This window comes from Harpia harpyja, chromosome 7 (assembly GCF_026419915.1).
Source record: "Harpia harpyja isolate bHarHar1 chromosome 7, bHarHar1 primary haplotype, whole genome shotgun sequence".
Classification (NCBI taxonomy): Eukaryota; Metazoa; Chordata; class Aves; order Accipitriformes; family Accipitridae; genus Harpia; species Harpia harpyja.
In genome coordinates this window covers 15,840,874-15,865,855 of record NC_068946.1, presented here as the reverse complement: position 1 = coordinate 15,865,855, position 24,982 = coordinate 15,840,874, and the positions used below count along the sequence as shown (strand labels likewise).

Sequence of the window (24,982 nt, the reverse complement as noted above, 5' to 3'; positions counted from 1 at the left end):
GAGCAATGTGGAGTAGAGGAAACACTTTAGAGAAAAAATGGTGATGGCTCCTGAAATGAGGAGGGGAGGAAGCAGCAGATGAGACAAGCACAGTGTAGGGTCATTTCCCAGACAAGGAATTTATTTTATAGGTCAGAATTGAGGTGCCACAGCATTCAGGGCTGAGCAGACTTCAGCAGACTGCCAATTATACCAACTCATACCAAGTCTGGTGGCAATTTGGAGATGTTAAAGAACCATTTGAACCTAGTTAAAACTTGGACATTTATGTGGGTTGTGCACTAAAACAAAAATTGAGCCCAGAAGAGCCAGAACTCTATGCTACACAATCACAGACAAAAGGATTTGCACTGCAGACTATAAAAGACTGTTCTTTTTCAATTACACTTGACAGATCTAACTTATTATAAATGAAACAGGTTTGGAAAGGGGGAGAGCAGTAACAGTGAACCAGGGAACAGAATGTAACTCAAAAAACACCGCAAAAATCTCATCAGATCCTTTTCTTTTTTAGCTGGGAGTGGAAGACCATCTTTTTCACTCTTCCATCCTTGTTCATCCCCTTACTCTTCTGCTTGAGCTGGTTTGATTCCGATTTAGGGCCCCCATTCATTCCAATTAGATGGCTTTTCTGTAAAGCTGTTTAGCAAACCCATGCCATGCTCCCATTGACAGGTTCGCTGCTTTCCAGAAGAGTAATGGATTTCCCACATACCACAGAAGGTCCTTTCTTCAGCAATGTCCTCCGCAGCACAGAAACATTTAGTAGTTCTCTTAAAGCAGTGGCTCTGACCCAAAGAAAGATATTTTGCTGACCGTGAACTCTAGCACTCAGTTTGATTTGCAGCACTGCAAGCAAAGCTCCGAAACACAAGTTTCTGTTCAGTGGCCTGTGAATACACAACGGGGAGCAGGTCACCCACAAGAACCATCCTCAGCTCCTTGCCTGCAGACTGGGAAGCAGCAGGCTTTGGGTTCCTTAGTCTATAAGGGCTTCCCTAGGCTACTGCTGAAGTTTGTTTTAAGGTTGGGGTTTCTTCCTAGCCCTTCCCTTCTGTCTCACCTTCCTTGCTTCTGAGCAGCCACCAAGTGCGGTCCTACTAAGCAGCCATACTTATTACAAATTTCATTTGTTCATTTATGCAAACAGTTTTACTACAACTGCATCCTCCATTTGAAATCCAATAGAATTTGCTTTGCTTTTGCTTGCAGTCCTTAACATGTTGTCAGCACTCCCACTGAAGCAATTGTGTGGAAAATAAGAGTAGCTTCTTCCAGTTCTGGCATTTGCACATTTTTATGAGATGCTGGAAAAGCAGTTGGATAATTTTTTTCCCTGCAAACATTGAGACAATAGTAAGAGATTCATTGAGTTTTGACTTGCCTCAGAACCAGGTGTTTCTGACGTGTACCATGTCTCAAATATGTTACACACTCCAATATTCTTCTTATCGAGAGCTTAAGCTTTTTGCAGTCTCCTCTCCCCATCAACATGCAACAAGACTTTCAGACTTTCCTGACCACCAGTTTAGTTTTTGCATACTGTTCCCTTTTCAGGGACATGCAGAGAACGCATCAGTGTGTGTGAACTTTGTGGGTAATCTGTCAGCTAGATATAGTGACTGACATGCAAAGAAACATTAAGGTACTATGAGTATCAAAAATAAATGCTGGGCAGATTAGAGGAAATGCACACCAAGTACTTTCTTTTTTCACTCGACCAAGAAAGCAATCTAAATAACAAACACCAGTCTGAAATTCACATTCAGTGATCTCCAGTGGGTTTAGCCTTACAGTGACTGTAGTTGCAACTCAACTTTTAGAGTCAATGAACAATGCAGGTGTAGGTATAATGCTCTTCTACTCCCCAGTTCAATTTTCAGGGCTAGGTGCTGACTATGGGAACCTCTGCAGCTCCACCTTCTCTGAGTCTTGATTTAGAGCATGGGTAGTGCCATTAGTGCCACACAGGTGGAACCAAGAAGAATTTCCACCATAGAGCTCTCCTCTACACTTCCAGCAAAACAAAACAGCACACTAGGCTCGAGTTTGGAGCAAGTTCTTATATCATCTGGATTAATTTTCTTTCAGTATTACTGCCTTGGAAGTCGCTCTAGTAATGAATACTTCATTGTTGCTAGGAAGTTTCAAAAGGGGAGGGCAGTTTAAAATTATTTGAACAATTATTATTGTAAAGCAAGCTGAAAATCATTCTACATGTTTGGGAGATCCTCCTAATTCAAGAGCTGTTCACTGTTCAATGTGGGACATGCCTGGTGGGACTCTCCTGAGGCATAGATGATTGTAGCTTGTTTGATGGAACAAAGATATAGGAATATCCTTGGCTGTTCATGGAGTGCATGCTAGCTGCTCATTTCATCCTGGTGTTTTGCCAATATCAACTGTAAAACAAGCTTATACAAAATAGAATCATAGAATGAATCATAGAATGGTTTGGGTTGGAAGGGACCTTGAAGATCATCTAGTTCCAACCCCCCTGCCATGGGCAGGGACACCTTCCACTAGACCAGGTTGCTCAAAGCCCCATCCAACCTGGCCTTGAACCCTTCCAAGGGATGGGGCATCCACTTCTCTGGGCAACCTGTGCCAGTGTCTCACCACCCTCACAGTGAAGAAATTCTTCCTTACATCTAATCTAATTCTACCCTCTTTCAGTATAAAGCCATTATCCCTTGTCCTATCACTACATGCCCTTGTAAAAAGTCCATCTCCAGCTTTCTTGTAGGCCCCCTTTAGGGACTGGAAGGCTGCTATAAGGTGTCCCCAGAGCCTTCTCTTCTCCAGGTTGAACAACCCCAACTCTCTCAGCCTGTCATCGCAGGAGAGGCTCTCCAGCTCTCTGATCATCTTCGTGGCCCTCCTCTGGATCCGCTCCATCAGGTCCAGGTCCTTCTTATGTTGGGGGCCCAGAGCGGAACACAGTACTCCAGGTGGGGTCTCATGAGAGCAGAGTAGAGGGGAAGAATCACCTAGTTTATGTCCAGTTGAGTCCACATTATCATCTTATGACAAATGCATGAGACAACCCATTGTGATGGTTCTGAGTAGAATGCTGCCAAACAGTGAATGGAGAATGAAAATTGAGATTCATTACGTTTAAAATGGACTTTTGACCAGGAAGATCAATGACTGCATTTTTCTGTGCAGATTTACAGGCCAAATGAATCCCTGGTTTAACCTCTGAACTCAGGGGGTTTCATCAAGAGAGGAATTTGTCTATAAGGGTCATGCATGTGCATGCTTTACAGGCATTACAAGATTGAAGTTGTAGTTGTTTAAACCTAGAAGATAAAGAGGAAGACCCACAAGAAGTTGGATAGGAAAATGAGCCTTCAGAATACTACTAGCTGACCATCAGACAGCAATTGATATGCTAAACAACAGTACACAGGAAAGGATGAAGTCCAGAAAGAAAAAAACAGATGTCCCTGAAGAATTAGCACAACTGAAATGTGTGGTAGCTGTCTGCTCTCAGAGTCACTGATGACCATGGGAACTTATATTCTGCATTACCTTCAACAGAAGACCCAGTCCTTGTGCAGCTGACTGGTTAGTAAGTGGCTGACACTTTTCTTCCACTTGTGTGAAAAGATTAGCATTGCCTTCTCCTCACCTCAAGTTATTTTTCAACATAGCACTTGCTGTAGCTGCTACAAAAAGATGAGATGAACCATGTCACGCCAAACAGCTGCACCAGCTGTGAGCAGAAGAATCACACAGAAAATACAGATTATAAACAAACTGGAACCCACTTCCAAATTTCAGGATTTTAGAATTTCTACAGCACTCAAATATACACTCATCATACATACCCACAGGGTAAATACTTCTGTCTTTAAGAGCTATAAATGATTTAGAAGTGAAAAAGCTAATACAACTACCAAATGTAACACTAATAAATATTGAAAGCTGGCACTGATACCACATTCAGGGGGCAGTGGACTCCAAACTGATTCTTCACCTGCAGTGCACATTGCCTTTCCTTCCTCCCAGCTGGCATTAGTAAAGCAGCAACAACCTTAATATCAGGTTTTGTTGCTGTAACCCAGACTCGTAGCAGCATTTAAAACAAGACTGCATTTAACAAAATTGAGCTATTTTCTGGCTGTTTGTAAAAAAAGGAAACATGATCTAACATTAAACAAACTAGATGATGCAGGTTTTTGAGGCCAAAATCCCATTCTTACTAGATTTAAAAAAAAAAAATACACTAACAATGACAGCCCTTTGTTCATTCGGACTGGTTTCTGGGAATGCAATGACCAAAGTTTTGCATCTGTTTGCATATAAAACTAGTAATTGTTGAACATGCAAGTCGGAGCTTACGATCACAGATGAATGTTTGTTTATTCTTTTGTAATTGGTATTACATTAATACTAGCTAGGATCCAAACCCTACACATGGTACTATAGAAACGTAACAGATGCTCTGTTCCAAGGATCTCGGTTTGAAATTGAGTCTAATGCTTAACAGTAGACTAGGAAAGTCCCTTAAGGTACCAGTTGTTCTAAAAAAAAAAGAAAGCAATTTTTATGAATCACATTGACCTTTCTGAGCTATATTCTTCTCAAGGGAAATTTTGTTTCATTTAGAGGAAACATTACCATTCTATTTGAAAGTAGCACAAGGATTTTTCTGAAGTGTCAGAATTTTCTTTGGAACAGAAAGTCTTCCTGATATTATCAAACAAACAGAAAATCTTACTGATATAATCCAAAAAGCTACAAAAGTGAAAGAAGTTAAAAGTGTCTTATCAATACAAATGGCCTTTGGTCTATAGTTATTATTTATATCTTTTAATCTCTTTCTGAAAGGTGTGGAAGCATCATATCTTATCTGTGCCATCTGTGAAACCTTACCACAAAGTCACTTCTTGCCCCCTCGCCAGTTTCCATCACCACCTAATTGTGCAAATACGTTAGAAATTTTTGAGGGTGGAGATCCTCACACAGAAATACAATCTGGAATTTATAGATCAAAACCTGATTTAAATAAAATTAATTTTTTTTAAGAAGCTGGCTGTTAAAAGCAGAGAGCAGAGCTATAAATGTAAATACTTTAAGCTAAGTCTCTCGGGTACAAAGTGACGTGCAGTCCTAAGAAGTCCCCCAAGAGCTTTCAGTGTTTGATGGCCCATGGGACAAGAGGCATGGGTTGGTAACTGTTCTAATGAGTTTACTGGACTGTCATGAGAAGCGATCCAGCTCTCTGTTTTTTGAATAGGAGGTGAGGGAGGGTATGCTGCCCCACCATCTAACATCTTTGTCAACCAGATGAAAAAGCATGGATTAATTCCTTTTCCACTTTTGTTTCTCACACAGGCATATCATAGGCAAGTTTCCCGACTACCCCACTGAAGAGGCAGGAGGTTCAATGGCTATTCTTTCTCAAAAAACTCCAGAGCAGGTACTGTCACCCTGTTAATGAAAAAGGTAAATGGGATTGGGAAGGAATTGCCACAAAATATATCTGTTTAAGTAGCAATTTTTCATGACAATGGCCTCTTGTATTCCAGGAACCTTACAGTTAAAAAGCTTTTTGCTGCAAGTAAAAGGATTGTTTTCTTCCAGGGTAAACCACGGAAGTCACATACCAAAATTTGTTCCCTTTCAGGATGTGCACCCACTTAGTCATGGCAGAAAGTACTCAGGCACGAAAGTTACAGACAGATAAATGTCTGAGGGAGCTAAGAGGAAAGGGCTCAGCTGCAAAGAGTTGCTCTCCTGTTGCAAAATCCAGGTTGTTAGACTGGTGCTAGCTACTAGTAGAAATATATATTAAACAATTTAAAGACCCTCGGTTTAAAATAGGCCTCCAAAGCTACCCCAGAGGCTGAAATTGGTTCCAGTGTGTTTGCATTCAGTATCAGCACAGTCTAGCAATAATTAGTTTAAGCAGAGAAGAGCTTCTTATGCAGGCAGGCCTAAACCTTGATTTACTGCCAAGGATCCATTAAGCGAGCTTGAATATTCAAGTGAAGGAAGTATGTTTCTTATAGTGAACTCTGTTGTTTTTCCTGGTAAAATCCCTCTCTGACTTCTCTGGGTAGTAGAAGTGGCTGGTAATCTCTTCCTCTGATCATCTGGGTGTCACACTGAGAAAGTGATTAAGACCAGCTGAGACAGTAAAGGCAGTGGTCAGCACTCAGAGCCGTTTCCACCCACCACAATGATCTTAGCAAGATGATGAGTCTGTTGAGGGAAATTATAAACAGGAAGCCCTGCACACAGGAGCAGGATTTGGCCCCTGAGTGAACCAGGCGTGGTGGCTGCCAGAGGACTAGGAAAACTAACTGGTCAAAACCTAACCTCACTAGTCCTTAAAGCTCCCCTGTTGAGACAGGCTGTTGTGTTCATCAGCTGCCTGAACTGATGATCTGGCGCAAGTATGGTAAAACAATATTTTTGGATTCACTCCTTCCTGGAATCATAGGGAAAAGCCTGGGGCATAGTAGCAGTCTCTGTGTGGTTTGAGGAGTGGTAAATACAGACTAGTCCAGCATAAAGCACAGTACTCTAACCATTAGTTACTTTGCTTACAAAAATACGCAAGGAAACTGCTACAAGCAGCTCTCCATGCCTCACTAAAACTGAGCTCAGGGCATGCTCCTGGTTTTAGCCAAGTTCAGAGTACGCCAAGGTCAACCCTGCTGGACTCTGTGTCTAAGCCACTCAGTTGTTCAGTCCCAGACAGAGTGAAGGAGACCCACAAGTTAAGTTTTCAGCTTCTAAAGTAGAAACACACGACGAGTCAAGAAGGCTTTGTTGGCTGCACTGAGCAGCAGGGGAGCCACCCAGCAAGTATGGCTTATTTCTGGAGGAGACTTTAGGGAACACGATGCTAATTAGACCTGCTACCACCAACAAGGATAAACACAACTCAAAGAAAAATGTTACAAGAAATTATACTGAGCAAAACTGGATATGGTAGTAGATTCTGGAGAAATATATTCTTCCTGTCCTACTCCCAGCTTTGAATTCCTACCTTCAGGTATTTTGCTGTTGTTCCAGGGCATCTGCTTTCTCTTTGCATAAAAAAAATATATAAATGAAGCCAAAAGTCTAGAGAGATTGCTTTACTGCCCGTTTTCCCTGCGTAAAAGAAAAATACCTGGAAGAAAAAAAAATTGCCTCTCTTTTCCCAACAAATTTTCACTAGCAATTATCTGATTTTCAAAGATTTTTGGTTCTGTTTTTCCTCCCTTTTTAGCCAGCACAACTGAGAGCAGAATGCATGTAATATAACCTTAACAGATATCCAGGGTGCAGTTGGCAAAAGAAAGTTCAGTACGATCATGATTTTACCTGAATGTCAGAGAAGTAAAGCATTTTTTTTCAACTGAGTCAGCTGCATATTAAAAATCCCTAAGGCAACTGGTTTTGTTCCACACTGGTCTACTGGGCAACATAGTAAATGAAATCCTGGCCCCATTGAAGTTAATGGGAGTTTTGTCCTTGACTTCGGGGGAGACAAGATTTCACCTCTTGTATATATTAGCTTCTGTGAATGGGTTGGTTACTCCCAAGTTAAACTCCATGAAAAATCCACACTGAACTGTATTTAAAAAGTGAGCATTTTATAAGACTTAGGTAAAGACACTTTGGGGAAAATAAAATACAAATTAATCACTTCACGAACCATTGCTGCATTATTATATATTCTATATTTCTTTATCCTTTGACAACTCTGACCTTACTTGACTTTGTAATGTAGCTGGCCTTCTACACAACCTGCTTTCATGACATTTTACAAATACCTTTCAAAAAGATGTGCCAAAGAGATCCCAATGCAAAGTACTTGGTGGTTTAGTCAGAAGAATACATACAGTCTCTTGACTGAAAAGAAGCTTTTCTCTACTTTACATAATCTTTAAGAGAAATTTAAGGTTGTGAGACATCAGTGTAATCTCCCTGCATCTGTTCAGTTGTCTATCCCTAATGGGTTTTTTATGTTTTCCTCTGAAGGAATAATCATCAGATGTGACAATTTTTAGCTTTGCCCTTATTCTGCTGCCAACAAAATTATGATCTCTTCCTGTAGTTCGTTAAGTCTCATCATCATGAAAATAAGCCAAGAGAGCTGCCATTTAGCAGGCATTCCCCCTCTCCCAACTTCCCCTCATTTCCAATATTAAATAACTTATCAGAGAAAAAAAAAAAAAAGATGCTTACTTACCAAGATTTTGGTTGTACATTCAATTGCTGCATGGAGGACAAAGTCATTTTCACATTACTGTAATCGCAGTATCTGATCCAGCAGCACCTAAAGAAAGGGTGAGAAAAAGTATGTTAGCTGCTGTGCAAACATATACTCCTGATCCTCGCTTAGCACTCTGTGCAATACTGTGCTGCTAATTAGTATTCATTATTACCAACACCTAAAGATCCCCATGAATCCCAGTAATCAGTTTGATTGTAAACGGCAGTGCGAGAGATCCCCAGTAGTTAGTTAATATTTAGTTAGTAACCCTGACTATTTCCCAGGTAGGGACAGTAAAATGCTTTTATGCAATGAGGTACTGCAGTATTCACACACACACCCCCAAATATAAGATCTTACTTGTTTTTACCAAATGAATATATCACAAGTAGCTTTAAAGTGTCAGAGAAGGACTCAAGAGGCTCTGTGGAGTTGTACTTTTTTGTATCCAGCATTGTGCAAATATGCTTTTATCCTGACAGCAAATACATGAAGTATACTTTTCAGTAATAGAAGTAGATGCCTACAGTTATGCTCACCTTTATTTCCCCTGTTTCACACTATTCTGGATGCTCCTTGTAGAAATTATCAGGCTGGATTTTCACAAGTGATAAACACACAGTGCCATCAGCTGGAGCTGGGCACCTCAAAGCCTTAAAATATTGTGATCATTTCAAGTTAACCATGCAGGAGGACAGAAATAGTACTCAGTCTCTGTTAAGCTACACAACAGACAGATGTATTCACCTCCAGACAACAACTCACTGCAATGAAGCCATTCAGCAGGTAGACTCCTAGTCCAGCGGCTCTCCACTGCCTATGATCATGATCTCTTTTGGCTGAAGTCAGTAGTCTAGATTGTATGCCTAAAGCCAGGCAGTATCAACAATCCCTTTTCACCTCTACCACCCACCTTCCCCCCCCCCCCCCCCCAAATAAACCACAAAACAAAACCCTACACCAAGGAAAGCTAACGAATTTTTCATAAACAAATTCAATGGAGACCAACGTTTTGAAGTGTTTACCAGAAAATGAACAGAACAGCGAGGGAGTTTAACTGGTGAGTTAAACTACACTTGGGCAACATCTACCAGATAGAAAAAAACCTAGAGCATGTTATCAATCATGGACTGAAATGCATGGCAGTCTTGTTAAAGCCAACCATAAGATGTTGCAAGATCCCATGAAGCTATGAAATCCCACCCAACAGTTTGAATTCATTCCTGCAAGAAACAGATCACTGGGGTTGTTTTAAACAGCTTAAACTTTGCTTGCAGGTGCACACCCAAAAGTAAACAACACTCAGAAATGCCTTGCCAAGAGAACACTACATTATTAAAAGCTACACAAGCGGATTTGCCTGTAAGAGAGAATGAATTCAGAACACTGGCCCTCCGCTAGCTAGATTGGGCAGAGTCCCAGGCCTACCATGATGAAAATAACATCTCCAACTGACAAAAAAGTAATATCAACTTACAGGAATAATCAGCCTATAGAAAGGGTTGCAATTAAGTGTCCTCAAGCTAGGGGTGCAGGATAGGGGGAAGCACATTTACAGCATACTGCATGTTATGTGCAAGTGATGCAAATAGGCAGTCCAATGTTTGGCATGCTGCTCTGTGACATGGGGATGGCATCCCTTCCCATCTCAAACAGTCCTGTTTTCTTGAAGAAGAAACATTTCTTTTGTTAGATTCCAAAACAGCTTCTTCCTGTAGAGTTAATACTCAAAAGACAACAAATTTTCTCTCCAGGAGCACTTAGGCTACGTACATGTAAAGTGTTTCTGTTCAAAATGGTTTTAGAGCTAGGCTCTGAGACTGGCTCTCATCTGCCACAGCTAGAGATCCAGAATTCCCAAACTCGCTCTATCCCTGCTTTTCATTTATGCCCACAACACTAGAAGGCAAGAAGTTCAAGTAAGGTCTTCTTTCAAAGGATGAAGGAAGGGCTTATTCTTGAGGAGGAACATTCACCTCAAGTATCAGCTTGCTTGAGCCAATACCAAGCTTTCTATGGCTGAGGACAGCAGAACATAAGTGAGTCCTACTAGCAGCTAGAGGTTTTCATATACTTGGCTCATGTAAACCAGTATCAGGCATTTCCATTCACAGGCTGTGTTCTGTTTTAGCACCCCTCTCTTTCCCAAAAAAGGGGATTTGCTCTGTAAAAGTTGGGAAACGTGCTTGAACTGATGTATGAATAGAAAAGTCAATTTGACTTTTGTGGAATATCAGTTTAGAGGAACATACATCTTTTCAGCCTCAGAAGAACACGTTACTGGAGAAGGGTCATCACTAGCACAACAGGAGTCCTGCATCAAGACTAGGGAAAAAAAAAAAAGGGGAGGCTAAAATTCATCTGCTCTTACTGAAACACATTCTCTTCCTCAATATTAAGAGTTTGCCAAGTGCTTTCAGCATCATTGCAAAAGGAGGCAACCTAGCAAAGAAAAGGGCAGTCTAAAATAATTTAAGACGACATCTGCTTTTATTTCCACTATTAAGTTTTCTTCAGGGCAAAACCCCCTGTATTATAATGTGGGTGAATTGCTTAGTATCTCAAACTAACCTTTGCTTGCCCTTCCCTTTCTTTCCTCCTCTTTTGTCAGATTCTTCAGGCATCTTCTTGTAGCTGGAGGGGAAATTGTTCTGTACAAAAGAGTACAAGCCATTCAAGGTTAGATACACAGCCAGCTTCACCCCAGCTCCCAGTCCTCTGCAATTACAAAGCTGCTTAGAGCAGAGGTGAAAGCAGAGCTGGAGAAGCTGCACCAAAGGAGCATAGAGGAGAAGACGTATCTGACGTGGAAAAAAATTATATTTACTCTGTCGTTCTCTTTTGGGAAGAAGAAAGCCACTTCAGAAAAAGTCAGGCTCCACATGCCGACAGCACTGCCAGCTGCATGGCTTTGGAGCATTTCACCAAAACTACTTGGTACCTCTGATGACATATATTGCCAAGGCATCCAGGAGAGAGACTGCACAGGTGTTATTTGGATGCATGCAACCATCTGCCTGCAGTCACTGTGCATATTTCTAGATGTGGCTTCTTGTCACTGCATATTTCATTCAGTGCTAACTACAAGCACCATTTTTCTGTTCCCTATGTGAGCAGTTAGGTCAAGAGTTAGCGCCATAGCTCATACTACAGTTCTGAAAATAGTAAACAACTTTTTTCTTGCCACCTTACAAAACAGTTGAAGGCAAGACAGAAAGATGAGGACAGTTCAACAACTCAGTCCCATTATAGCAGGTTCATGAGAACAGAAACTCTATATAACCCCTTGCAGTATCATTCATCTGTATAAAAACATGAAAGCAAATCATTCCAATCAAAGTCTGGATATACTTAAAATATCACCAGTAGAACTCAAAAAACACTGTTTAAAATTAAAACCTTTGTCAATCACATGTGTGCTTACAGGTATCCTGCTGGATAAACCCACCCCTGAGGTGCTGGAAACTGTTACGGTTACCCTTTGGTAGGCAGTCAAGAGCAGAGGGTGGAGGTGACAAGGTTGGATTTCTGGCAGGGTATTAGCGCTACAGTAAAGGGTACACTTTGAGTAGTTCTGTTGGGTTTGGATACAACAGGCCTGCTGGGACACTAAAAACCTATTTTGAACTCTAGTCAATCTGTTAATCTATCCCAGGGAATGAAATGCTTCACTGCTTATCACCGCAAGATATGACTGAATGGTGCTTGGGGTTTAAATTACCATATTTAATTAAATGTGAGATAGTGAAATGCTTGGGGAAATCTACTAATGAAATTTCACTGGCTGCAAAGTATAGCCCTTGTTGTCATCTCCCTTCCACTGTCCAATCTTCAATGCATTAAAAGGCATTCTTTAGAAAATAAATATTTTTACTGTTACAGGAAACATGTCTTACAACTGAAAATTTTTTATTTTCTACTCTTTCATGGTACTATCAGTATTAATGGTCCATTAATAAGCTTCAGTGGCCACAGATTTTCTGATTTACACTCATCAGCAGATGATCTTACAAAAGAACACAATGAAAGGCGCCTGGGAACAAGAGAACAGTAGAAGCGGCAAATTTAATCCTCCATCTTTTTCAAATAATAACATATAAATGGCCAGGAACTAAAATTATGGAAAATTATGTATCTTTACTCAGTTATCAGCTGCTACTGGCTTGCAGGGCTAAAGATGCTGGGCAATCCACGTATATCTGTCAGAGTTTGTCACAATATCTCTATCCAATCTCTCTCGCACACCAGAACAATTTCAGTCTTTAGCCACGTATTGAAATTAGACATGCCTCAGGGCAATCTCTCAAAATCCATCTCTATAAAATCAATCTGCCTTAGAAACGCTAAGACAAATTCATAATCTGAGTCCAAGTCCAGAGGGAACTTTAAGTTGTATGTCATTAGGATATTGTGCTTCTGGGTGCTTTCAGGAATTGGTCTTACTCTATAAAAGCCTTCATGGTTTGGGACAGAAATCACCTCTTTTCCAATGATATATTGGGATAGTCAGCATCTATGTTAAAGTTTGCAGATGGGAGCGCCCTCAGCATAAATTAAAAGGACTTCTCTGTAACGGTCAGCCACTCTGGAGTTCATAGAGAGCTACCAAGCAATGTATTGGATATCATGTTCCCCCAATACTGGAAAGATAAAAGCGAGGGAGGAAAAATACACACTGGTTCATAACTCCACAAGCACATCTAACACCTTGCACATGAAAATATTTGACCAGCTCTTCACATTCCTTTCTGTCTCTTTCAGGTCGCTGCAGAACTGGCTGCCAGAAAGATGGCTTTGCAGAAAAAAGCCCAAAAGGGGAAAAAAGAACAAGGGAAGGAAAAAACAAAAGGAAAAAAGCCACAGAAAACTGGAAAGAAAGTAAGAGCTCCAGGAGTAAAAAGAGTTAGCAGTTTGTGAAAACAGACAAAGTCCAGCCTATTAAGCCATGTGTGGGCAGAGGCTGTTAGTTTACATTAGACTGGTCATCAAGGCTTCCGAAGACACAGGAACTGCCTGAAGCCAGTCCCTCTCAGCCTTTCAATTACCTTGATGATTTTGGGGAACTGAATTTTACTTCTCATGTTTTAGGAATGACCATTTGCACAGCTATGACTCAGCTCAGTGGGAAGAGCTGATGTAGGTACAGACTGCGAGAGACACAAATGAATTGAAAAATACTCTTTATGGCTTCGACATTGTTGCCAAGACAGCATGCATGCACTTTTACAAAGCACTGTTGCTTTTTTTGTGCAGATAACAAAATGGTGCTGAGCTATCTAACCAAGTATTTCCACTTTTAGTGTTGGGTACAGAGAAGTTAGTTACTGCCACCCCTTCACACAAGAACTAGGAAGTGAGAACCTTAGCCTCAAGTCAGATACCTGCATCAGAGCTTGCATGCATTTCAAACTAATTTATAGGTACAGTTCCGTATAGGCCAGCTGCATCTTTTGTACTGCAAGCCAATATTTTGTAAGCCTGTAAATAGCAGTCATGTATTTTCAGTCCACATTCTTAGGGTATGAGCTCTTCTTTGCTTCAGGTCACAGTGGACGCCACTTAATGTGATATACTCCCTGAAACCTTTGATTACTAAGGTATGGTTTCACAGAAGGTATGCTTCCAAATTCTTTCAGGAGCAACTTCACTGAGGAAAACACCTGTGAAAGACCAAAGGGCATCTTCAGAAGTGAGCTATGCAACAAAAATTGTAGGCTTTTGCTGAAGCAGCAACTTTTGTTTCTCATTTACTTTATAAACAAAGTTGAAACAATGTATTTTTTTAATAAGGGTCATTAATCTCTCACCAAGTATGTGGAGGAGAAGGGTGAGTTTTCTGGGGCAAAGCTTACTCATCACTTCAAGTTTTACACAAATTAATTTTAAGTCCTAACCCTAGAAAAACCATATAACAGAAGATGCTTTTCTTGGACAACATCCATTAATCTGGCCAAAGCTCTCATTACAGCTACCAAGGAACCTAAACTACACAAATTTAGGATGCATCAATCTAGTTGGGAGGTAGATATCTAAGCATTGACTTGTAACTTAAATAGTGTTTTCAACCAGAAAAGATGCTTTTTGGGTCATACAAAACAAAGTGTGGGGTTTTGGGGGTGTTTCTTTCCCTTTGTAGATGAAGATGCACAGCAGGCTGAAGGAGCAGCATACATAAATGGGTTTTCTGAGCTCTTTAAGCCTGATCTTGCATTGCCAACTAGGAAGGGTAGTGGTTGCTCCTGTGCAAACAGGAGTTTTAAGTTCCTATCACACCTGTCTTCAGGCAGTAGTTTGCCATCAGGGTGACACTATCACAGGGTGCAGTGTCACGGCACTAGTGAAGGCATAATGCTGCAAGCAGTGTGTGGTGTGTTGACACTGGCTGGACACCAGGTGCATACCAAAGCCATTCTATCACTCCCCCCTCCTTCCCCTCAGCTGGACAGGGGAGAGAAAATATAACAAAGGGCTTATGGGTTGAGATAAGGACAGAAGAGATCACTCACCAATTACCGTCACGGGCAAAACAGACTCAACTTAGGGAGAATTAACTCTATTTATTATGGATCAACCAGAGTAGGGTAATGAGAAATAAAACCAAATCTCAAAACACCTTCCCTCCTCCCCTCCCTTCTTCCCGGGCACAACTTCACTCCCAGATTCTCTACCTACACCCCCCCAGTGGCACAGGGGGACGGGGAATGGGGTTTACGGTCAGTTCATCACACGTTATCTGTGCCGCTTCATCCTTTTCAGGGACAGGACTCGTCACACTCTTCCTCTGCTCCAGCGTGGGGTCCCTCCCACGGGAGACAGTCCTCCACAAACTTCTCCAACATGGGTCCTTCCCACAGGCTGCAGTTCTTCATGAACTGCTCCAGCGTGGGTCCCTTCCACAGTGTGCAGTCCTTCAGGAGCACACTGCTCCAGCATGGATCCCCCATGGGGTCACAAGTCCTGCCAAAAAACCTGCTCCGTGGGCTCCTCTCTCCACAGATCCTCAGGTCCTGCCAGGAGCCTGCTCCAGCGTAGGCTTCCCACGGGGTCACATCCTCCTTTGGGCACCCACCTGCTCCGGCGTGGGGTCCTCCATGGGCTGCAGGTGGATATCTGTTCCACCGTGGACCTCCATGGGCTGCAGGGGGACAGCCTGCCTCACCATGGTCTTCACCACGGGCTGCAGGGAAATCTCTGCTCCGGCACCTGGAGCACCTCCTCCCCCCTCCTTCTTCACTGACCTTGGGGTCTGCAAGGTTGTCTCTCCTACATGTTCTCAATCCTCTCTCCGGCTGCTGTTTCTGTGTGTCCCACAACTTTTTTTCCATCTTAAATATGTTATCCCAGAGGTGCTACCACCATCACTGATTGGCTCGGCCTGGGCCAGCTGCAGGTCCATCTTAGAGCCGGCTGGTATTGGCTCTGTCGGACACAGGGGAAGCTTCCAGCAGCTTCTCACTGAAGCCACCCCTCTAACCCCCACCCGCTACCAAACCTTGCCACAAAACCCAACACACAGTGGAAGGTGATTACTGGTACCACCTTATTGTATCTTAGTGGCAGAGTGGAGCCAACCTGGAGGAGCAACAGAGGAGAAAGTGTAATGGCCTGCAGACCTAAGCCAAGTAATACTAAGTTGTTTGTTGTCCATAAGACTTCTGGTGACTTGTACTAGTGCTGAGTTCAGCTCTGTGGGACCGCTTCATGGTGTAACCCCTTAAATCAGCACATACACTGCAGAACTCTATGGGAAAGATCAGATAAAAGTACACGTATGAAGGCAACAGCTCAGAGAAGCTTTTGAAATTAGAGACTTTAAAGACCATTGTCATTCACAGTTATAGAACCCTATAACATCTCAGACAGACAAGTTCCTTTGGGGAGCATTCACAAGGGTGTCCTCTAATGGCTTTGCCCTTGTCCTCGCTCCTTCCCAACTCAGCTGGCCCAGAACAAACCCCTGTGATGCCTCTGGTCTTGCACAGGCAATGGAAAAGGCTGGCTGTTCCAGACAGTTCAGTCTAGGTAAGTCAAAGTGAGACATTAATGTTCAGGCATGCTGAAACTGCCAAACCCAACCCAAACTTCTGAAACTGGGTAGCAACTCACTCATCTGCCTAAAAATCTGACTTTCACAGGGTAAATTTGATTTTTTTGTTGGTTTTGCACATTTTACTAGATAAGAACCAACAATACCAAAAATGAATCTCAATCCCCTCACAGCCTCCACAAGGTTGTTTTGAAATGGGGTGAAATACCAATATAGAGCTCTGGGGCTTTATAACTTGATGTCGTTCTCATCTCTTCAGCCATCACAAGTCCTGTCAAGTAAAATTCTAAGCCATTATATCAGGTTCTCTATGGTTCATTGAGAAAGAACAAAGGGAACATTCTCTTCAAGGTTATAATACTGACAGGGGAAAAAAAATAGCATCTAAGACCAGTTGAGAAGTATTTTGAAAAGTTCTAACAGCAGGATTCTTATTAATAAGTGTAGGCTATAAGTCATAGTGATGCAGGCAGAAAAAAGCCCTGCTCCTAACCTCAGTACTTAAAGAAAACAAGAGTTTGATCCCAGAAGGAAATTTAAATATTTCTGAAAAGGCAGATAGCAATCTTTAAAAAGGTGTATTTGATGTCAAAGTAACTTCACTTTCTTTTCTCTGTAAGGTGCTGATTTGATTTCCCATTGGGCACCTAAGAAAAAACAAAACAAAACAAAAACCCCCACCAACTTCAGCACCGTATGATCCCTCTTCTCAATAGCAGAACACGTCAGACCAGTCTGGACTGCTTCGCCCAGTAGCCTGCTGCAGCCTGTCTGTCTCACTGAACATGAGCAAGGCTGTGCATCCAAAAATGTTTAACAGTGAGGCACATTTTGTCCTTAGGTGAAACCCATTAGCAAAAATCTCCATAGCAAAAGTGCACAATGGAGTCAATTCAAAATTTTCCCTGCTGTTGAATGAGAATCACCTAGTGTGGGCTAGGCTTTGGAAGGCTTCAGAAATATATTCAAACTGTTATTTCCATATGTCTCCTTTGAACCAACAATATATGTTTCAATCTAAGTGCCTTAGTGCACTTAACATAGAACAAGCATGGAATCAATCAACTGAACATAGAAAAAATATATCAACTGACTTCAAGGAAAAAGAAATTATATTATATTGACTCTTACGCTGTTAATAGAGGCAGGAGGGAATACAGAACAGCATTCTGCAACTGTCCTTTAGACTTGGAGTGGTTTTGATTAAAATCAATGAAACTGACACAACAATATTATTTATATCAGTGTATAAAATCATTGAAGCTAGTAATTAAAATGATTTATTGGCTTATTTGTAACAATAAAAGAAACATTAGTGTGTCCTACGCTATTAAGAGGGTAAAAATGAGTAACCCATTTTTAGGCTGTTTGGGGGGGTTAATTAATTAGCAATTATCGGTATTTCCTCTTAGAACATCATGTTTTAATAATATTCTATAAATTATGGAAAAATATTAAAAGAATGGATTCTGCTTACTGCAAAAGATCCAAGGTTGAATCTCAAAATGCCACACCCTGCGAAAACTGAGAATACATTAGAGTACTGGGAATTTGAGCTCTGGGTGTCAAATCCTCAAACTGTTGCTTATATTTCGCCCAAATGGTTCTTGATGTTTAGTCAAGAAACTCCTGAATCTCTTTCAAATACATCTAAAGAGCATAGGGTAGAAGTGATAAATGTATTTAGGTTTTGCATGCCCTTCTGGGCCCAAAGTTTAATTACTATAACAACACTTTAATTAAAAACACATTTAATAATTCACATGACCTGGCTGCAACTGTAGCTGCTGATAGCAGGTATGCCATGGCACCTAATTACAGAGGCATATATAGGGGGTTTGTTTCACTTTACTTATTCCAAGAACTACACTTTATATCTTACTGATAACCAGGGGGTTACAGACTACACGTTGGTTAGCAAAGTCTGATACAACTTACATTGTCTTGCATAAATCCGCATTCACCTCATCCCCAAACAGCGATCTAATTTGCCACTAATAACTATTACCTTATAACATTTTGAGGACTTATGACTGATATAACATGAAGAAACTTTCATCATTTTCTGACAAGTTTTTCCATCAGAAATACTGGTTCAATGAAATTAAACTGTTTCAGGAACATGTCAATGTCATTTACTTTAGAGAGAAAAATGTCAAAATGTTTTGATAAAGTTGAAACAAAATATTTTGGTTTGCAAGATACACCAAGATCACTATTTTTCTTTCTGATTACAGATTAAAATGAGGTTTCAACAGTTTTGAATTACCCACAAGTTGGGAATTCCTTTTTGGGGGGAGGGAGCAGCCCTGCAATAAGATTAACTGAAAAAATAGCAAGGTAATTTCATTTATATGTTGCAAGTCTCCTACCGATATTACATGTTCAAACAAGCCTGAGTTTAATTCTTGTGACCTCAGTAGGTCAACTGATGAACAGACACCCCCTCTCCTCTCCAAAGGGATAAAACTTCCTTATAGCCTGCTAGGAAGATTTTTGTTGATGAGACAACAGCATCTTATTCCTCAAATTAAAATTAATCTTTAAAAATCCAATGAAAATTATTACTTTTTTCATACTTGAGAAGTTTCTACATCTTAATATTCTTATTTTTCTTTTCACCCCACCCCAATCTAGGAAGAGGAGGAAGGCTGGAAAATGGCTCCCAGTAATTTCCTTTCAATAATGGAGGAAGGAAACAGTCAATACAAAGGTCAGTAGAAAAAGATAACAATTACAGCTGGAATGTTCTTCTAATTCAGCCTAATTTGAATGTCATTCCTATAGGGTCAAACAGAGCAGCTGCCCAAACTATGGAACATTATAGAAATGAGGACATTAGATAAAAATGGTCTTTAGGAAGGGCGCCTCTCAGTACCTCAAGTCTTCTTAGAGTCTCTCAAAATCATCAAGCTAATCACACAGGAAGGTACAATTCCACATGAGTGAAAGTGGCCAAGCTAGAATCAAAGTGCTTTGATGTTTATGCAGGGGCTTTCTTGGATTTTCTGAGGGCAACAAAATGACAACTGAATAGCAAATAGTTCAGAAGCACTATTCTGTAGATCAGGCTTCAGGATCAACGTTTTCATGCTCCTGTGACTCTTTGTCCTGTCTTCCTCTCATTTATGGAAAGCATCCATGGATTCATTCACCTACACAATCTACAGCTAGTCAAATCTTTTTTGATTACTTGTTTTAATAAGAGGATCATCTTTTCAAGCAAAGGCACAAAAATGCTGCTGGACTATGAATATACTTGCTTCATTCAAAGTGTGTGCAACTTAAACTTAACTCAGACTTATAGCTAGGAGACTGGCTGTTTTGTCACTTGAGAAAGCATCCAAAAGTAGGGCTTTTCAAATTTCAAAAACGGTTTTCACAAAAAGACATCTTGCTCTTTTCTGTATCTCCTCTACGCTTGATGCCTTTGCCTATCTCCTAACCACTCGTCTTCAGTGTGCACCCTAGATAAACAAGTGAGTTAGCAATCACTTATTGCTGGGCCTGGAAGTGAGCATGGAAGTCATGCACTTGTCTGAAATCAAAAGGAGCACCTGTCTCATGAACAGCACAATAGGACTCCAAAGGTCAGAGAAGCCAAGTTGAAGCCCTGTGTCACAAAGTATGCCTGATCAAAGCTTATAGGGGTTTTGGGTGGGTTTTTTGGTTTGGGGGTTTTTTTGGTTGGTTTTTGTTTTGGTTTTTTTGCTTTATTTCATGCAGATTTTATTCTCAATTATTAAAAATATCTGTTCTCCCCACACTGCGGTGTTAGGAGCTTGCTAAAATTCCTTACATGAAACATCTCCATTATTCCTTCCTGCTGACAAATTATTGGCATCAAGTTTTTTTCCTGATTTAGGTTGGCTGGAGAGAAAGAAGTGTACAACTTACTTTCTAAATATACACCAGCACAGCTTTGCCCGACCTCTGACTTGTAACAATTAGGATTTTCTTACATGTTATAAATCATAAAGCAGTTTTATGACTAAAGAGGAGTTCTTTGTCCCAGGCTCTACTCCTGAATGCTACATCAGAACCACATTGAAGTCAGCAGGAGTTTTAGATAAGGATCAAATTCATCTATGCTTCTTTCCTTAACTGGCCAAGAACATTACTTGTGCTTTTCTATGCACTCAGGATGAAACGGCACCTTGTGACTGGAGACCAGCAATAGCAAGCCCAGTGTTTCCCATCCAGCAAGTCCCAAGAGCAATAAAGGAGCAGTGTAGAGACCCTACCTGCTGCAAAGTAGCAACAAGACAGCAGGAAGGCTTCACATTGCTACGTAGGCTTGGCAATATGTTCATCCAGCGCTCCACTAAGGAGTAGGTGATGTAGTAGCTGTGCTTTCCAGTGCTCCCACAGTGCTGCTTAGATCCCCTGCTGAGGCTTTAGAGTCTTCAATACAATGCTGAACTGCAAATTCACAAATTCCTTGTATTTGTGCAAATAACCCTCCTCCAGGTTGTAGAAAGCATGTTTGGCCGTAACTTCACACAGAGGCTTTAAACAGTGCTTCCCAACATGGCAGTGGATGCCAATGTTAGGAATAAAAACACCACAGAGGTCAATAGGTCAGTTTAATAGGAATAGACTCCCAGATTTCACAACTATCTCAAGTAATAACTAGTCAGGGGGTTTATGAGAGGATGGGGGACACATTCGTCACCCAAACTGTACCTAAACACCAGTACATCCGTTCCTAATAAGATACCTGCTTTAAGCTCTGCAAGTATATAACATTTCAGGGTTACTCATGCTAACTTTTCGCACAAAGATGAGTGCTGAATTGGGGCTGTTGTGTTCCTGTATATCTCACAAGGCCTCCCAAGGGCAACTCAGCAGCCTGTTAGCTGTCTGTGGAACCTGTGTTCCTATTCAGGCACCTGAATTGGATGCCTAAAGCCAGTCAGCGCTAGTACCTCCATCTTCCCATTATGTACTGGCAGCACTTGCAGGTAACACTGCAATAATGTGCTCAGGTAGGTCAGGCATGGGCAGCATCCTTTTGTGGTAGATAAAGACTCCAGCCTGGCATTCAGAGTTAAACACCAATGCTCATCTCCAGCCCATCCTGCCAGAGCTGACAGCTATTCACCTAGCTCTAAAGGCATACAAGAAGGAACCATTTTCTGCACAGAGCACAACCAGAGATCCTCAGAGAAGAAAGAGCTCTCTTGCAAGCTTCAAAGAATAGCTGCAGTTCTGTCTTATGCACAGTAAGAGTCTATAGCTGTTCAGTTAAACTTCAGGTGTTGGGTTTTTTTTTTTTTCTCCTAGTGAACCAAGTCTATTTGACACCATATTTATTTTTAGTAAACAGCTGTTAATTCCGCCATGCAGCAGTCCCCTGCCTCATTCACAAGCACTTAGTGCTTTTTGTTGCAGGACACCATTTATCACAATACTACCTGGTGGTTGTTCAGAATAATTTTACTTTTAACCTGGCCATGGATAAGGTTCCTTTTTTTCAAGGCCTCCAGAATCAAATCTAGAACAACTTCTGACCAGAACAGTATAAGCAGTTTCTTGTATTTTTAATTTTAGCCTGCTTTCATTTCAGTAGCATAATCGTTTAGAATAAGAGAGGTTTGAATTTAGTCTTTCTACATTGGGAACTTTTTTCTATTCTTGTGTAGAAATAGCTCAATTACCATCACAATTTGCACAGAAGTTCAACTTTATTAGTGCATCAGTCTTGAAAACATCATTGAAGTGAGGGAGCTTGATTAAGAAAGGTTTATACCAGGTGCCTACAATGGAGTCATTTAAAGACCCTTATGAGCATATCTGGAGTTTACCTAAACGGTAGCTGACCAAACAACAAACATTTTTGTTTAGTCACACACACACACCCCCCAACACTTACAATTAACTAAGTCTTCCCATCCTCTGAAACTGGTTGCTTTGCTCTTAGGTTACTTAAATACTTAAAAAGATGTAGATTACTTTTCACAAAGATCTAAGCATTTCAGTTACAGACTTTTTCCACCCCAATTTTTTTTTTCCTCCTTCACCAAGCTAGAACTACTACCTAAACTTCACTGGAACTCATGAAGACTTTTATTCTTCTAGAACTGTATTTGGTAGCTTCGCTAGTTGCTAAACTACATTTGCCAAGCTCTATCTAAAACATTTACTTTATATACTGTTTTGGAAACAGCCAGTTCTGTGTGACATCTACTTTTACACTGGAATAGCAAGAGTTTATGTGGAGCACGTGTATGCAGTCTGAATCATTACCTCTATCTTCCTGGGGTTTATTTTTGCAGTAGCCTGTGCTGCAAGGCAGAGATGTGCTATTTCCCCCATTATACAGAGGGCCAGTTGATATTTACAACTTGCTCAGTGTTGCAGAGCATATTTGAGTTCAACACAAATACTCCATGGCCCAAACTTTGAGGTGTGGAGGTATTACGTATCGTTAACCATGCATCAAAAGATTCAAATCCTTTTGCCAGGAGGTTGAAAGTAGTAATTTTAAGAAAATCTTCATGCTTCAGATAAATATATTTCAATTATTAGTCACAAGCTGTTCTCTGAAATTCAGGGATATTGGAATTACCTAGTAGTCTGCAGAGTGAAAACTAATGCTGCTGAGATGATGTTAGCAGTCATGTTAGTGGACTGGGCTGTCTTTTGAGTCCTGAGCTAGAGAGGTACGCATACAAAATAATCCAAAGATAAGCATACACTGTTTTAGAAGTGATATAAATTGCACTGCATACACACACACGCAAAAATAGCTCCCATAGCTGGATGACCCTGTCTGTAACAGAATACCAGGCTCTTTTGACCAGCAAGTGAAAACATAACATCCTTAGCCTCCTGACCTTACTTTAAAAATAACTTTGAAGGATTTTGTTGATCTATAAAAGAACAACATAGCATCTAACACCTATGATTTATTGATCTCTTTTCTAAAATCAGGGACGTCTAACCTAGTAGCTAATATAGCACTCAGAAAACTGGTTGCCAGGTAATATCAAAGGCAGCTGCCTAATCTGCAGGGACTGTCACTGGTTTGCCTGCAGTGGATATTAACCACTAATCAATTTACAAAATGACAACAAACAATTATGAAAAAAAAGAATAAAAATCTATGAATCCCTCTATGAAAAATAAATATCTAAAACCTAGCACTCCTGTGCAAATATAGCACTTGCAACCTGTTGACCCAGTTAGGAAAATGTTTAAAAATTCACATAACTCCCATGTAACATCCCCTTTCCCCAGGGCTGAAATTCCAGGCTAGTAACCCTGGAGGAGGTACCTTTTAACTAGGGCAAATCAGCTTTCCCTCTTGAAATATTACATGACGTGTGTCATGCCATCTGATGACCTGCAAGTAATTTAAAGAAATTAATATCTATACCTTTGAGTTTCTTTCCTCATTACCAAAAAAATCCACTGTCCTTCTCCATCTCTACCATTTTCAGTCATGAAATTAAGACTACTCACCTGCAAAAACTATTCCCTATGTGTAAAGCCACAAATACTCCGCACATAATTGGACTGTGAAAATTCGTAGGGGATGGAAATCGCAGCCAGTATTATATTAACTGGACTAAAACTTGAATGATCTCCTATGGGTACTGTGAAAACCTTCCTGAATTTATAGTGCCTTAGAAATGGCAGTGGGTACAGGAAGGAGTACCCTGTACAAAACAGATTCATAAAGGAGCCTATGTCTTAAAGAGGAAAGCTGTCATTTTAAATCATCTGGAAATTGAATTAGCACATACTGCTGGAGATTAGCTGTCATTTATAAAGATACTATCGGGGCTTGAAATGCAAGATATGAATTGTCTTCCTTCAAATTAGCTCAAAAAATGTGGAAAGAAGAGAGGCGTTTCCATTAAAAAAAGGTACTTTTGCTAATAGCAGAGAGTTGAGATATGCACCAAGCTTGCCAGACCTCATTTAGTTCTCTTTCTAAACAGCAAATTGCAGTTTGCCTGAACAAAAATAAAGAGCTGCAGCTCAGGATCATTAGCTATTTTATCATAAACAGGGTTGGGGTTTTTTTTGATCATCAGTTTGCACAAGCTTGTTTTGTTCCTGGAGTTAGGTCTTCTTACTACTTATCCTTTGCACAACACTAAGAAATAGAGGTGCTGGATCAGGTGGGCCTTGTCACCTTTCAGAAAAGACTTCGACTGCATCTCAATTACTGCGTCAAGCTTAAAACTCCCCGAAGTTAAAACTCCGTGTGGCCATATGTCACTTGTGGGTTGGATGCAGGTTATTGCTCTGTCGGACTCCCTGTCCCCTCACACTCCCATTTCCATGTGCTCAGCACAGGCTTTTATGCCTATTCCAGTGCTCCTGGCCCATATTTCAGCCTCATGTGAAGTACTACAAAGGCTGACTTGCAAGGTTGCAGCAGCTTTAACTTAGCATTAGATAACTGAGCAGGAGAGAACAAGGAAACTTCCTGGTTTAAACTAAACACCTTCCTTTGGTCCCCAAGCCTGCACTACACCACCCAAGGGACATGCATAGAGAGCACACTCCTCAGGACAGGAGTCATCTTTGTGACTTCTTCATGCTAAAGATTTAAGCACTATGCTATTAAACAGAGAAAAAAAGAATGCCAACATCAGGCACAATATGGTTCGGCCGATACTGTACTACCTGCTCTTGAAGATGAGCAACACTCCAGGCATTCAGCTTTAAAACCAGAAAATGACAACCTCCATATCCCA

General features: G+C 40.9%; 1 protein-coding gene across 2 annotated transcripts in view; it reads left to right on the top strand.

The window, feature by feature from the left end:
• IQCA1 (IQ motif containing with AAA domain 1) overlaps nt 1-24,982 on the top strand; it is a 112,189-nt gene that overhangs the window by 48,573 nt on the left and 38,634 nt on the right. For both annotated transcript variants that reach the window (XM_052793468.1, XM_052793467.1), the window contains exons 7-9: nt 5,344-5,428; nt 12,983-13,099; nt 18,906-18,981. In XM_052793468.1, the coding sequence (XP_052649428.1) occupies nt 5,344-5,428; nt 12,983-13,099; nt 18,906-18,981 (278 nt within the window). The remainder of the gene's footprint in view (nt 1-5,343; nt 5,429-12,982; nt 13,100-18,905; nt 18,982-24,982) is intronic.